This window comes from Giraffa tippelskirchi, chromosome 10, assembly GCF_054371585.1.
Source record: "Giraffa tippelskirchi isolate mGirTip1 chromosome 10, T2T-mGirTip1v1.2.pri, whole genome shotgun sequence".
NCBI lineage: Eukaryota > Metazoa > Chordata > Mammalia > Artiodactyla > Giraffidae > Giraffa > Giraffa tippelskirchi.
This window is the reverse complement of record NC_137284.1, coordinates 19,375,835-19,391,804: the sequence shown is the minus strand read 5'-3', so window position 1 is coordinate 19,391,804 and position 15,970 is coordinate 19,375,835. Positions and strand designations below refer to the sequence as shown.

The 15,970-nt window shown below is 51.5% G+C and overlaps 1 protein-coding gene across 1 annotated transcript in view; it reads left to right on the top strand.

Moving 5' to 3' along the window:
* The window catches only part of DCPS (decapping enzyme, scavenger), a 42,996-nt gene that overhangs the window by 17,855 nt on the left and 9,171 nt on the right, over positions 1 to 15,970 (top strand). Inside the window, exon 3 of the mRNA XM_081535032.1 lies at positions 11,254 to 11,399. Coding sequence (XP_081391158.1) covers positions 11,254 to 11,399 — 146 coding nt within the window. The remainder of the gene's footprint in view (positions 1 to 11,253; positions 11,400 to 15,970) is intronic.

Below are 15,970 nucleotides of genomic sequence, written 5' to 3'. Positions count from 1 at the left end.
TCTTGTTCTCTCTCTCTCTCTCAGAGCGGGCAGGGCGCCAAGACTCTGTGGCCGTCTTAAGACTTGAGTCAGCAGAAAGTCTGCTCTCTCAGGGCCAGTGGGCAAGGGTGGATTACCCACGGGATGGCTGCTCCACTTCAGCCTGGGCAGCCCAGTTCTCATCCCTGCTTCTCCGTGCGTGATGGCCTAGAGTTCCAGTAGCCCTGACTCCCAGAAAGGCATGTGTCCTGTGCCCGTGGCCTTCTCCTCCCTTCCCGCCAGCACTCAGGCTACCCTGAGGCTTGGCACCTTTGCACCTCTCAGAGTGAAGCCAGGTGATGCCTTTAGACAGGAAGTCGAGATCGAGGCCATGTTTTGGGACTCCTGAATATTCAGTCTAGTAGCTCTTACAGTCTAGTCTGCTGGACCGCGGAATAGTTTCTCCGTGCCTGTGGGGGAGGGGGTCTTGCAGCTCTAAGATCAGGACTGCCGGTTGGCAGTTCCATTATCTCGTTGGATAGCAGGTCTCTCCCTTCTGTTCAGACGGACCTCTGTGGAGTACCATCCTGCTAGCCGCCCCATCCCCAAAGGATGTAACCCCTGGGGCTGCATCCAGAGTCACTGAGTTTGTGGCCTGGGCCTTCGGGTCCTATCAGACCCTCTCACGACCCTCCCGGGCCTGGGAGGACCAAGGAGAGGGGGGAAGTGAGCCTATCAGAGCCAGAATCTTGCTACTATCAGCATCTGTGTCTCCCCTGTCTCCAGCGGCATCTCTATGCTTTTCGCTGAGACGGATAATAAGCGGTTTGGAGGTTTGCTGTGGGGTGGTTGGAGCTTCCAGTTAGATCCCGACCACACCCTTCGGCCCTGTTTATCCTTGATCCGGATGGAGGTCTTCTCAGGCCTCACTTGAATGCTTCCAGCACTCCCCAGCAGGGGACGGGGCACACCCCGCCTGAGGCCTCCTCTGCGGCCTCCAGCCGGCTCTCAGCTCACCATGATGCCAGGGCTGAGGAACGTGTCATCCAGCCGGGGGAGGTCCCCAAGAGGAGGAACGAAAATGGCAGGTCCTGTGAGACCCCCTTGGCAGCCTTCTGTTGGGGTGCTCCAGCGGGGGTCCCTGCCAGCCCGGGCCTTCAGCCCATCACCCTTGAGGCTCTGTGTGGCTTCTGTGCAGGGAGGGGCAGGGTGGGCTTCACACCCTGCTCACGCTTTGCTCTTGCCTCTCCCCTGCTCCCTTGGGCGTGCACATCTGGGTCAAATAAGTTGAAACCGGCCCACGATGAAGGGGGAGCCGACGAAGCCACAGGCCTGGCCGTAGCAGTGACCTCATCGTGGAGAAGCCAGCAGCCGCGCTGGAGAGCAGGCTTGTCTGAACATGTGTGTGGGAAGGCGGGCAGACTGTCTGTGGTTTGCATTTTCATGTTTCATGTGCAGCAGCATTTTCCTGGGGATTTGGCTAAGTCCGCTCTGGCAGAGAGCAAGAAAGACAGCTGCGCTTTCCTTCCCAGAGCCTTGCCTGCCTCCCATCTCCGAAAGCAACTGGGCCTTCGTGTCTGGGCTGTGGGGCGGTGTGTGTTGGGGGCGCGGGCGGGGCTAGCTTCAGTTGTTGGTGAAGGGCATTCAGGAGACCCTCACCAAGGTGTGCCAGCCGGCATGCCGGCCTGCTCCTCAGGCTGTGGAGAGAGGGAGCGGGTGTGGAAGGGCTGGCTGCTGTCACCTGGGGCGTATTGCTGTGACCCTTCCCACTACCGCAGCATCCCTGCAGAGAAAGAGTGGCTGCCCTGAGTCCCACAAGGGCTGCGACCACCCCGCCCCAGGCCTCCTTCCCCACCGTCCAGCGCTGTCAGACTGGGAGGGGGCCAGGGCACTTGGTACCATCCCCGGAAGTTGAATGAGTCATGGTTCCCTGTTGTGAGTGGGGTCATCCTCGCTGGTCCATGCTCCCCTCCACAGCCCATTCCAGCCCCGCCTCTGGCTGCATACTCTGTGAGGGCTGCTCCTCAGACAGCCCCCCTACCCCAGAGGGGAGCGTGCCCCCACTTCCTGCCCTCCCGGGGGCATGTAGCCAGCAGCCCGTGGTCGGCCTCTGCTCGCGCCGAAGTCCTCCCAGACCTCCCAGTCTGCAGCTCCCATCACTCTGGCTTCTCGCTGAGCTCTTCGATTTTGCTGACAGCTGTTCCTGTGCCTCTGGGAGGGGCTGGAACGAATCATGTTTCTCCAATCTGACAGGGGTGCTTTTTGGGGAAAGTGGCAGCACCACAGGTTTTTCAGGAAAGGACCTGAAAGGGGCTGGCCCTGCAGCAGGGAAAACCATGTTGCACAGAGGAGTCAGACCGCTTGGGTTCAGGTCTCAGCTCCACCACTTGCTGGCTGTGTGGCCTTGGGTAACTTACTTAACCTCTGTGGGCTTCAGTTTTCAGGGGCAGCTTATTTTTCTGTTCTTAATAAATGTGTTATAAAGTGATCATAGTTGTTTTAGAAAATGGAAAGTGGAAAGTTGCTCAGTTGTGTCCGACACTTTGCGACCCCACAGACTGTAGCCTGCCAGGCTCCTCTGTCAATGAGTACCCTGAAGAACTAATTTTAAAAATTATGGTTACATTCCACTGGACTGCCCTGAGATAGGTCACATCTTAGAATATGTCCTGACTCTTTTGGACTGTTTTCTGTGTGCACTTATGTGTGTGTAGAGGTACATGGACACACTCTTTTAACAGTAACTTGGCATAGTACATATTCTGTTGTGTAGGCTGTGTTGTGAGGGCCCAGTTCGTATCGGGTCTGTTTCAGGCACGGTACACCCGGTGCACAGAACAGCGTCTCTGCTCTCAGGGAGCTGATGTGCATGCAGTTGCAGGAGGGGAACATAAAGAACAAATAAATAGGCCAAGTGGCAGTAAATGGCTAAGAAGAAAAAATAAAGTATAGGAAGGGGGACAGAGGACAGGGACCCGGGCTTCCAGTTAAAAGTGGGCAGTTCAGGTGCCCAGCTGCTACCTTTAAAACCCTCACTCAAAATGGCTTCAAAGGAATTGCCTTTAAATAAAATTAACCCATAAAGACTTGAGGGAGAGGAGACAAACCAGGGAAGCGAATGGAGGAGGAAGAACTGACGTGGCAGGCTGGAAAGGGGAAACCTGAGCCGGCCAAGGGGAATGCAAGCCACGGCCACCGAAATCCCCTTTTCCACTTCACAGGGCTGGTCATCGCTGGAGAGGTTAAAACGGAGGGTCTAGAGATTCTTGGTGCCAGTGGGGTCGCGGAACGGAAACGTAGAAGGTTAAATAGAAGTCTGCGCATTTGGTGAACCCTGAGAGGAACCCTGCCTGCCCTCCCTCCGCCCACCTGCTTCTCTTCCTCCTCACTCAGTGCTGTCTGCCAGGCCCCTACCTCCGTGTGTGAAATTGGAAGAATCTTCTGGGGAATCTGAGCAGCCCGAGAGAAAAGACTTCAGCTCTCAGGGGTTCCATCACGTGCAAAGGAATAGCCTGATGGTCATGAAGCTCTCCTGTGTCAGCAAGCTTCCCTCCAGCATCTTCACACTCTAAAATATGAGGCTGGTTGGCCAGACTTCTGAGTAATGCCTCAGTTGAAAAAGAAGAGGCAAGGGAAAGGAAGCAAGGACAAGAAAGAGACTTGGAGGAGATAGAAGCTATCCAGGGAGAAGACGTTTTCAAAGATATCATTAATCTCAGAGAGAAACTATAAAAGCAAAGAAAGCAAAAGATAAGACAAGGTTAAACTCACTGTCGAGGTAGGAAACTTTATTTAAGTGTAGCTCATTATGTTTCCACGTAGTCCAGGCGTGAGTCATGAAGTCTTCCAGACATGGAGATTAAAACATCATGGCAGGGAAAAAAAAAAAAAGCAAAAGAACAAAATACTATAAAAAAGGAAGTTTTTAATGCTCTTAGAAATTAAAAATATAGCAGAAATGAAAACAGAAGATGGAGAACACTTTCTGACCAGTAGAGCAGAAAGACATAGAGCTGGAAAATGGGAGAGAAAGGAAAACTGCAAGATGAATCAAAGAAGTTAAATATCTAAATAGCTCTCCAGAAAGATAGGGCTTGAGCAAATGGGGAAGAAAATGAGCAAAGAAATGGGTCCCAGATGTGTATACCTATGGCTGATCCATGTTGATGTATGGCAGAAACTAATCACAATATTGTTAAGTAATCATCGTCCAATTAAAAATAAAATTAAAAAAAGAAAGAAATGAGTTCCAGAACTGAGGAACATGATTTTCAAGATTGAAAAGGCCTGACACTTAACCCAGCTCGATGGATGGAAATAAACCTGCTTTAAGACCTATCAGTACAATCAGACAGAGAGGAAAAAAACAGGTCAGTACAGAGACTTGGGATCAGAGTACCTCAGACTTCTTAATAGCAGCAGTACAATCTGGAAGGTCACAGAGATTGCTTTCAGACTTGGAGGGTCATTGCTATCCTAGAATTCTTTAGCCAAGCTCTTCATTAAGCATGACAGTAGAATAAAGACCTTTTCAGATGTTCCAAGCCTCTCAATGTATCTTCCTTGTGCCATATCGCTGGACACATCTTGAGTTTGTACTTTAGTTCTTGATGCATGGTCCCCAGACCAGTGGTAGCTTCTTCTGGGCACTTGTTAGACATGAAGGGCTTCCCTGGTGGCTCAGTGGTAACAAATCCGCCTGCCAGTGCAGGAGACGCAGGTTTGATCCCTGGTCCAGGAAGATCCCACATGCCTGTGAGCCACAACTACTGAGCCTGTGCTCTAGAGCCTGGGCGCCTCAAGTACTGAGCCTACGTGTCGCAACTACTGAAGCCTGTGTTCATTTGCCACAACTAGAGAAAAGCCCACCCAGCAACAAAAACCAAGCACAGCCAAAAATAAATATAAAATTTAAAAAAAGAAATGCCCCACCCCAGGCTCCCTGATACACACTCAAGCTTGAGAAGCACTGCTTCAGCAAAATGAGGACAAACATGTGAAAGAGGAAGATAGTGGATCCGGGAAACCAGGTACCCAGCACAGCAGGCGGGAGGGCCCCCCAGGATGGCAGTGCTCAGAGCTCCCAGGCCACAGCTCCGCATGGGGCACCTGCAGGCTCAGGTCACGGGCTCCGTGAACACACCGCCATTCTTGTGCCTGATGCATGTTAACATCAAGAGCAGGGTGTGGGGATAAAACTTGTGTGACAAGTTTATTGAAAAGTAGACAAGTAAAATAGATGGGGAAGCAGTGGAAACAGTGTCAGACTTTCACTGCTGATGGTGATTGCAGCCATGAAATTAAAAGACGCTTACTCCTTGGAAGGAAGGTTATGGCCAACCTAGATAGCATATTTAAAAGCAGAGACATTACTTTGCCAACAAAAGTCCGTCTAGTCAAGGCTATGGTTTTTCCAGTGGTCATGTATGGATGTGAGAGTTGGACGGTGAAGAAAGCTGAGCGCCGCAGAATTGATGCTTTTGAACTGTGGTGTTGGAGAAGACTCTTGAGAGTCCCTTGGACTGCAAGGAGATCCAATCAATCCATCCTAAAAGAGATCAATCCTGGGTGTTCATTGGAAGGTCTGATGTTGAAGCTGAAACTCCAATACTTTGGGCACCTCATGCGAAGGGTTGACTCATTGGAAAAGACCCTAATGCTGGGTAGGATTGGGGGCAGGAGGAGAAGGGGACGACAGAGGATGAGATGGTTGGATGGCATCACCGACTCGATGGACATGGGTTTGGGTAGACTCCGGGAGTTGGTGATGGACAGAGAGGCCTGGCGTGCTGCAATTCATGGGGTCGCAAAGAGTCGGACACAACTGAGAGACTGAACTGAACTGAGACAAGTAAATGTTAACTCTGTATACCAGAAGTTGTGCTGAAAATAAAAATACTTAGGGTGTATTCTTCAGCAGCGGACAGCATTTACATCATCATAATGGTGTTGATGATGCTGAGTACTGACTTATCCAAAACTGTGATCTGGTTGTGTTGGGAGAATAGGGTAGAGAAGAGCACGTGTGCGCATGTACATGTGCACTCACATCCTTTTGGTAGAGAGCCGGTTGTTGTTCAGTTGCTAAGTTATGTCCAACTCTGTGACCCTGTGGACTGTAGCACACCAGGCTCCTCTGTCCTCCACCATCTCCTGGAGTTTGCTCTGATTCATGTCCATTGAATCAGTGATGCTAACTAACCATGTCATCTTCTGTTACCCCCTTCTCCTTCCCTCAATCTTTCCCAGCATCAGGGTCTTTTCCAATGAGTTGGCTCTTCCCATCAGGTGGCCAAAGTATTGGAGCTTCAGCTTCAGCATCAGTCCTTCCAGTGAATATTCAGGACTGATTTCCTTTAGGATGGACTGAGAGCTGGTTAAAAAAAAAAAAGCTAAATCCTTATCTTCCCTAATGGGAGGTTAATAGGTAATGAAACTGAAAAATCAAAGTGAAACAAGATATATAATATTTGTAATTTGGAACTGTGGAAGTACGAGACCAAAGAAATGGCCAGAAGAGTTGACACTGGTGCTCAGGAAGAAGCAGAAGGCATTTAAAAACAAACTTTGTTTGACTTCTATGTGCAAGATACACCTTAAAACTGAAAATAAAACCAAAGTTTGAAAAAGCATGACGGGAAGGGAGGCTCTGTCAGGGAAGCTCTCTTAATAAACTGTGATCATTTTTGAGAAATGGGTTTTAGAGGTTTTTTTGTTTGTTTGTTTTGTTTTTTAAGAATGTCAGCAGGAGGGCAGGGTCAGGAGATTCCTTGTTGCTTCTCTAGCCACTGGGAGATGCTTCTGGGCTGGGAGGTTTCAGGAACTTCTCATCCTGGGCAGGAGGCCCCTTAAGTCATTTTGCTGAACGGGGCTGGCAGAGAGGGTGCTGGACAGGTGGTGAAGCACTATCTGCTGACCTGCGGGGGCCAGCACGTGGTGCCAAGGCCGAAGCCCAGCCCTGGCCTCAGCTTCCCTGTGTGTGGCCCGGGCATCAGAGTGAGACCCGCCTCACACTGGTTGTGGGGAGTGAGTGGGTTAATGTGTACACAGGGCTCAGAACAGTGGCTGGCACTTCTGCTGGCAGTTAGCGCCCAGGGAGTAGAGGGTACCCACATCTTTTTATTTATATTTTGAAAAAATTTTTCAACCTTACAGAAGCATTGTAGAAATACTAGTACAAAGAGAACTCCCTTAATAAAACCTCTTCAGGGGACTTCCCTGGTGGTCCAGTGGTTAAGAATCTGCCTTCCAATGCAGGGGACTCCGCTTCGATCCCTGGTTGGGGAACTAAGATCTCACATGCTGCAGGGCATGTGCAACTAGAAAGGAAGACCCAGTGAAGCCAAAAAAAAAAAAGGAAAGAAAAAGCCCTTCACCTTTTGGTAATGTGGCCACATTTCCTTTTTCTCTCTCCACGTACACATACAATAATATATTGTCACCATTACCTCTGTTGTTGAAAAGTAAGTTGCAGACACGGTAGCCCCTCATCGCTAAGTATGTCAGTGTGCGTCTCCTAGGAACCAGAGTAAAATGGTCAGTCTGGGGAACTTTCCCATTTATATGAAACCATTGCGTGATGTGCAGACTGTTATTAATCTTACTGTTGTTTCAATGCCATTTTCAAGCAGGAAACTTCCCCTGCCCCGTCCTCCGCAGTCCACGATCCAGTCCAGTCTCCAGTGTCCTTTAATCTGGAGCAGTCCCTCAGCCCTAACTTTGACACTGTGGAAGGGCTGGGAAGCCACTTGCCTTGTCGGGCGTCCCTGGGTTTGGGAGGTGATGTCACCTTGCGATGGGATACAGGTTATTTTGGCAGGCGCCCCATGGCACGGGCTTCCCAGGTGACCTCAGTGGTAAAGAATCCGCCTGCCAGTGTAGGAGACTTGGGTTTGATCTCTGGGTCAGAAACATCCCCTGGGGGAGGAAATGGCAACCCACTCCAGTATTCTTGCCTGGAAAATTCTACAGACAGAGGAGCCTGGTGGGCTGCAGTCCTTGGGGTCACAAAGAGTCAGACATGACTGAGCAGCTGAGCACGCACAGCGGCACAGCTCAGGAGGTCTGTGTGGCCAGTTCATCTCACAGGGATGATGCTCTGGTCACTTTGTGTCCTCGTCTGCAATTAATGAGTAATCTCAGGGGAGTTGTTTTTGAGGCCCTGGGTCAATATCCTGTTCCCCTACATATTTTCATCTGATTGTTTGAGTGTTTATCAGGCCTTGACTCTTGACCAGATTCCTCATGAAGCTCCATTGCAGGTCATTTGGATAAACACCAGAGTTTGCTTTTGGCTGCCAGTAAGATACTTAGCACTGGGAAATATATTGACTTTTTTTTTTTTCCCCAGAGAGGTATTATTCTATTTGGAATAAGAAGTGTGCTTCCTGGGTTTAAAGTCTAAGGTCAGATTCCAAAAAATAAGAAGGTCAGGTTCATTTTTTTGTTTGTTCGGGTATTTGCTGAGTGCGTAGTATATACTGGGCACTCTTCGGGTGCCGAGGATAATGCGGTAAAACAGGTAGACAGACATCCCTGGGAGGGATCAGACAGGAAACCTGTCCTCCGTTGTCAGGTAGTGCAGGGTGAACCCCAGGGTGTGGTGAGGTCAGGGGTGCCTTGCTTGGACGGAGACCTGAGCGGGTGAAGCAGGGGGACAGATTCGAAGCCTGGAGATGTGAGTCAGTGCGGGTGTGAGGAGGTCACTAGGGCTGGAGCTGAGACGGCCCGAGGAAGGAGGACGGTCAGCAGGGTTTCAGGGAGGCCTGGGCAAGACTAGGGGGCAGCGTCCATCTGGATGCTGGCAGCGGGGGTCTGACTGAGACCCGGCTGGGAGTGATGGCTCTTTGGGGCTCAGAGCGCAGCAAGGCAGGTCTCCTCCGGGCAGAAGGGGAGCAGTTGGACATGGCCTTTTCATTCTTCGCTGCTGCTCAGGAGAGGACAGGAGGGGCCCGCCTGGCGAGGGGTCCGTCTACCCCCTTCCCGGCTGCTCGGACAGTCTCTGGCAAGCCTTGGCAGGCGGGTACGCCTGCAGGCCCTGTTGCTTTCCGGCCTGTAATGGCCAGGGAGTCCTGGGCTGGGAGCCCAAGGCGGTGCGTGCGTTGCCAGTGGGGCATGGCTCTTCTCCAGGTCGTCCCAGCCTGTCTCCCCATGGGAGGGAGCGCCAGGGCTCACAGCCTTGGTCCCCCACACCCCACCCAGGCGACCCAGAGGAGTAATCTGAGGACATTCGAGGAGGACTTTTCCATGGGGGTGGAAGTGGGATGCAGTTCTAGAGACTTCCCACCCTCTGCCCTTTGGCGTCTCAGGTTCCCGAAGTTAACAGTCAGGATTTGAACCTGGCTGATGGGTGTCACAATCTGGCCCTTCTCCACCAGGCTACACTGCAAGGGGCCAAGGGGGTGACATCTCATCTATTTCAGGCAGTCCCCTGCCTCCTGAGATCTTGTTTGTGCTTGATCTTTGACCTCTGGCCTGTGACCGTGGGGCTATTAGAGGGTGGTAGGCGTGAGAAGGGCCCCGAGGGTTGTGAAGAGGCCTCTGTGCCTCCCTTTCGGGGTCAGATCAGAGTTCCCAGGAACTGGGGTGACATTCACTTAGTGCCTCCAGTGGTTCTGAGGACACACCTTGCTTAATGTTCACAGCCACACTGTAGACTCGATTTTATGACCATCCTTAACAGATGAGGAAGCTGAAAGTCTGGGTTAACGACACAGCCAAGGTGGCGCAGCCGGGAAGGGGAGTCATGTGTCAGCCCGCGGCCCCGCATGGTGCTGCTTTGCCCGCTACATCTGGTGGGCTGGCACCTTTGGTCCTTCCGGAAGTCACGTGCTTGGCATGGCACCTTTGGATGCCCGCACTGGGCTGGGCTGCCACACAGCGATGCTGGGCCCACAGGCAGGGGTGGAAAGAGCAAGGACCTCAGGGCCAGAAGACCCTGGCTGCAGTCCTCCTCTGCCCCACCGCCCCAACCCAGTCCCACAGCGTGGTGTCGCGTACATCTGGAGTCCCTGTGAACTCTTCCCTCACCTGTGGAATGAGCATCACCTGCATCCTCAGACCAGACGTGCACGTGTAGGATGTGGTTCTCAGCTGGGTCTCGAGGTGTGTAGGCAAGCCTGAGAATCTCCTGGAGTGTGCGGTGCCCATGCTGGGCAGCCCCGTTGTCTCAGGGGCCCCTCCGGGGAAACACATCTGAATCTGGCATCGGGGAGGATGCCGGTCTTTTGAGAAACATCCCAAATGATTTTCAAGACACCGTTTCCTTTCCTGCTTTTAGGATCTACGTTCAAGCTGTTGCAGCAGATGTTAATAGAAATAGGGAAAAGAATTTAACCAGGTGGTGCTGGACAAGGACCCTAGCCTAGAGTCTCTAGGAAAACGACCAGGTTTCCATGTGATGAACACAGTGGTTCTCAACTGGGGGGCAGTTCCCACCCCCCGAGGGGGGGCATTTTTCAATATCTGAGGCATTTGTTGTGGTTGTCACAACTAGAGAGAGGGTTTGACTAGCGTCTTGGAAGCCTGAAGTGCTGCTCAGTAGCTTGCAGGGCACAGGACAGCCGCCACAGCAAAGGATCACCTAGGCCTTGATGGTGCCAAGGTCAAGGATGAGTAACCCTGGGCTGAGAATAGCCAGTACTTAGTGTTTGTTATGTGTCAGACATTATTGGTCTCACAGCTCCACGGGTATTGATTTGCTAATCCTCCCAACCCTCTGAGTGAGCTGTTATTATCCTGAGCTGACAGGTGGGGAAGTAGGGGCACAGGGAGCTTAAACACCTGGACCCAGGTAGGGGTCCCGAGGAAGGAGTAGGCAGGACCAGGACTTGGCTTCCCTGGAGTCTGTACCTCCCCCCCCGCAATTCCCCCCCACCCCCGCGTTAAGGGAGTCTGTTTGACTTGAAACCAGATTTTCAGCTTTGGGTTCAGAAGGCCACACACTGGAACGTTTGCTATGTGAGAAGAGTCAGAAGCCTTTTATTCCTGTGCCCGGAAAGTAAGAGAGAAGGGCTGGGGATAAGGGTGACAAGGGGCCCCGTGATCCATCCATGAACATCTTATGTTTTCCATATTCTGAGAGTGATTCACCTTCATGAATTTAATGGCATGAGACACCTCATGGGAGTGGAACACAGGTGAATCATAACTTCTTAGCCTTCGGCTCCCGTCACTGGGGAATCAGAGACGAGGCGGGGGCCACCTCCTCCCTGTGGTGCCGTGGGGGCCGGAGGGTGGCAGGACTGGGTGGAGAACGTGGCTGACCTTGGCCGGGGCTGCGCTGTGTCTTTGCAGATGTGAAGACAACCGTGGTTTACCCCGCCACAGAGAAGCACCTACAGAAGTATCTGCGCCAGGACCTCCACCTGGTCCGAGAGACGGGCAGTGACTACAGGAATGTCACCTTGCCCCACCTGGAGTCCCAGAGCTTGAGCATCCAGGTACCGGCCACCACAGCTCAGGCAGGCCCCACGGGTCGGATGTGGAGTGCTGTCCCCGAGGCCCGCGTTTGTCTTCTCAGGCGTTGGTCGAGATGGTCCCAGGGGCCAGCGGTATCCCTGCCTTCATGCCGCTTACCTCCTGTGCAGGCGTCAGATAGCGCACGAATGTATACGTAACCACCCAAGACGTGATACTGAGGGTGCTGTGGAGAGGAATAAGCAGGATAAGTGGCATAGAAAGTGGTGGGCTCGAGTGGTCATGTTTCACGGAGGACAGTCACCTGCACAGATAAGAGCATTGACACTGGTCTTGGGCACACCACTGAGGCAGTCTGGGATCTCAGAGCAGTCCAGTCCCTGGGAACAACTTCTGTCTACTCTCTAGTAGCACTGATGCGATCTCAAGAATGGCTTACGCAGACCAGAGGTCTGTAAATGGCAAACAAATGCTGGTTAGGCCTTCCCAATCCGGACGCTCATTCCTGGTTTCACCCACAGCTAACCAGTCTCCAGGAGTTGAGTCCCAGGGGAGAAGCTTCTTCCCTTTCACCCCCTGCATCTATCGTGAGGGGCAGGACCGGGGGGAGGGGCTGGTGTACGACCTCTTCTTCCAGGGCTGGGGTTAATGGGTTAGAAGCATCTTCAGAGTGTATTCACTCCCTGGGCCAGACGCAAGGCCATTTCGCTAACAGATCCAATTCTCCTTGGGTCTGTGCCCGGCACCAACCAGAGCCTTTCCCGAAATTGGCCCCATGTGCATGCTCAGAGTTGATATGATGGATGAGTTGTTTTCCTGTCCTATCTCTTTATCACTCACTCCTGTTCCCTGAGCATTTGTATGTATTCCAATGGAGAGTGTGGCCACGGTGGGGCAGGGTGTCCTGCTATGGGAAGCTCACGGCCATTTCTCCCAGGCCCAGAGGAAGGGAGGGTGTCCTGGGTGCGGGGTCCTGCGAGGTGGATTGTCCTTGGGAGGAGGAAGGACAGGGGGCAGATAGGGGCTGAGGGAGGTCCCATGGGGAAGACCCGGCCAGGCTGTTGGCCGTGGTCCCCACACAGGATTTGCACAAGGTTTCTCTAGCTCACTCTGGCTTGATTTTCCCCCCTTTTTTAACAAAGACATCCCAGCACTTGCTCTGTCTTCTAAGTAGGAAGGAAAGTGGTCTCCATCTTCCTAGAAAGCATCTTGGATCGTGAAGCGGATGTCCTGGAATGTGTGTTTTGCCGCTCTAGTTGCACATATATGTGATTCAAGAGAGGAAGTCCTTAATACAGTTTTGGCGTGAGTCATATATGCACCTTCTTAAAGACCACTGTACACATCCTCTTGCGAAATAACTCCACTACTCTACCCACTTCTGTGTGACACGAGTATTCATGTGTTCTTTATTGTTTTAAATTGGCCGAGCTGTGTGGCTTATGGGATCTTAGTTTCTTGGCCAAAGATTGAACCCAGTCCTTCAGCAGTGAAAGCACCGAGTCCTAACCACTGGAGCGCCAGGGAATTTCCCCATGTATTCTTTTTCGGCTATTTCTAGCAAGTTTACAAGCACTTGGCTTAATTGGCAATCAGTTCAGTTCAGTTGCTCAGTTGTGTCCGACTCTTTGCGATCCCCTGGACTGCAGCGTGCCAGGCCTCCCTGTCCTTCACCAACTCCCAGAGTTTACTCAAACTCATGTCCATTGAGTCAGTGATGCCATCCAGCCATCTCATTCTCTGTCGTCCCCTTTTCCTCCCACCTTCAATCTTTCCCAGCCTCAGGGTCTTTTCAAATGAGTCAGTTCTTCGAATCAAGTGGCCAAAGTATTGGAGTTTCTGCTTCAGCATCAGTCCTTTCAATGAATATTCAGGACTGATTTCCTTTAGGATGGACTGGTTGGATCTCCTTGCAGTCCAAGGGACCCTTAAGAGTCTTCTCCAACACCACAGTTCAAAAGCATCAGTTCTTTGATGCTCAGCTTTCTTTGTAGTCCAACTCTCACATCCATACCTGACTACTGGAAAAACCATAGCTTTGAGTAGACGGACCTTTGTTGGCAAAGTAATGTCTCTGCTTTTTAATATACTGTCTAGATTGGTCGTAACTTTTCTTCCAAGGAGCAAGCGTCTTTTAATTTCAGGGCTACAATCACCATCTGCAGAGATTTTGGAGCCCCCCAAAATAAAGTCTGTCACTGTTTGCATTGTTTTCCCATCTATTTGCCATGAAGTGATGGGATCAGATGCAATACATATTGGAATGAAAACTGACCTTTTCCAGTCCTGTGGCCACTGAATTTGCTGGCATATTGAGTGCAACACTTTCAGAGCATCATCTTTTAGGATTTAAAATAGCTCAACTGGAATTCCATCACCTCCACTAGCTTTGTTCGTAGTGATACTTCCTAAGGCCCACTTGACTTTGCATTCCAGGATGTCTGGCTCTAGGTGAGTAATCACATCATCGTGGTTATCTGGGTCATGATGATCTTTTTTGTATAGTTCTTCTGTGTATTCTTGCCACCTCTTCTTAATATCTTCTGCTTCTGTTAGGTCCGTACCATTTCTGTCCTTTATTGTGCCCATCTTTGCATGAAATATTCCTTTGGTATCTCTAATTTTCTTGAAGAGATCTCTAGTCTTTCCCATTCTGTTGTTTTCCTCTATTTCTTTGCATTGATCACTGAGGAAGTCTTTCTTATCTCTCCTTGCTATTCTTTGGAACTCTGCAGAGCTAATTGGCAATAGCTATTATATTTATTGAGCATCCCCTAGGTCCTAGACCTGTGGGGTCTGGAGGGTCACCAGGATAAGCACTGATAATGTCCCCACAGTCTTGTAAGGAAGGTAGGCGTACAGTATAATGGGATGAGCACTTCGGTGGTTAACATGTAAGGTCCAGCTGTGACACAAAGGGGAGTGATCAGCCCAGATGGTGGGGGGCTTCACTGGGAAGAGGATCCTCCGGTTGGATCTTAAAAGACAAAGAAAAGTTTGCCGGGTGGACAGAACAGACAGGGGACTGCAGACAGAGCAGAGAGAAACTCCAGGGTCTCAGAGGGCTGGGCTCTGATGCATTTGGGGAGCTAGCAAGAGAAGACAGGCAGGGCCCAGGAAGAGATGCGTGTACTTTACCCAGGAGACCAGGAGTTCCCAAACCTTGCCTGTCGTCAGCATGGCTTCTTGAGGTTTTATAAAATATAGAGCACGGGGCCCTCTTCGGTATCTACTGACTCAGGATGGAGCTGGGAAATCTGGATTGTAAAAAAAATCTCTTGTCAGATTTGAGGATGACTCCCATAGGCATTGAGGGTCCTGTAACTGGTTTTAAGCATGTGGGTAATGTGATGAGATTTAAGGAAGCAGTTGGAAGTGGTGAGAGTAGAGGAGGAAGAGGCAGAGGGGAGCTTCTTTTTCGATTAAGAGGCAGCGCCTAGATTGGGGCTGGCTTGGAGCAGCCAGGGGAGGGCCTTGGGTGACTCTGGGGGTACCTTGGGCAATGAGTTGCAGATGGTAGATGGTTAACCAGCACGGGGGCGTGGACGGCAGAGTGGGTTTCCGTGGTGGACAGTGAGTTAGCTTGGGACATCTCGGCACTCATGAGGTGACTTAGAACAACAGAGGTCCTGAGCATTTTGCGGGCACCATATCTTCACAACAGGCCTTTGGAGACTGGCTTCAGAGCCAGGCGGCCTGGCCCCAGTGTCTGTGCTCTTCGCCATCGACGCAACTTGGATACTCAAATCTGAGGTGCTTGTAATTTCCCAGTTGAAAAAAAGAATGCAGTGGGATGTCTGGATCCAGAGCCTTAGAGATCCGTTTGTGAGCCCAGGGTTTTGCCTCTCATCCTGACCTGAGCGCATCGAGACCTTGTCCTTCATTTTAAAATAATTTTTATTTTATTTTATTTTTTAAATTTATTTTTGACTGTGCTTTGTTGCTGAGCAGGCTTCCCTCCAGTTGTGGTGCATGGGCTTCTCATTGCCATGGCTCCCTCCTATTGTGGAGCACAGATCTCATTGCCATGGCCCCCTCTTGTTGTGGAGCACGGGCTCTAGGCATGCACACGGGATCAGTAGTTGCAGCTCCTGGGTTTAGTTGCCTCACAGCATGTGGGATCTTCCCAGACCAGGGATCGAACCTCTGTCTGCTGCTTTGGCAGGCAGATTCTTATCCACCACACCACCAGGGAAGTCCTCGTCTTTCACTTTTGAGTCCCAGTTTCCCCGTCTGGAAAATGGGACGGACCGCACCTCCCTCCTGGGGTCCTGGTGGAGGCTGAGAGCCCTGCCACGTACCACGTGCCTGCTGCTGTTTCCCGCACAGAAGAGGCGCCAGAGTGGGGGCCACTGTTGTCCACACGGGGGCAATTGTGAGGAGGAACAGGAGGGCGTGGAGCTGAGACACTGCAGGCGAGGGGCGGCCGGAGGAGCGGGGCTAGCCAAGGAGCGGGAGAACAGGGAAGAGGGAAGAGAGGGGCTCCCAAGGCAGTTGCCAACATCACCCACAGGGAGGCCATCACGCCCAGATGGGAACTGAAGCTGCCAGTGTCCCCACAGCTCCGTCATCTGTGGGGCCGAGGCTCCTGGGC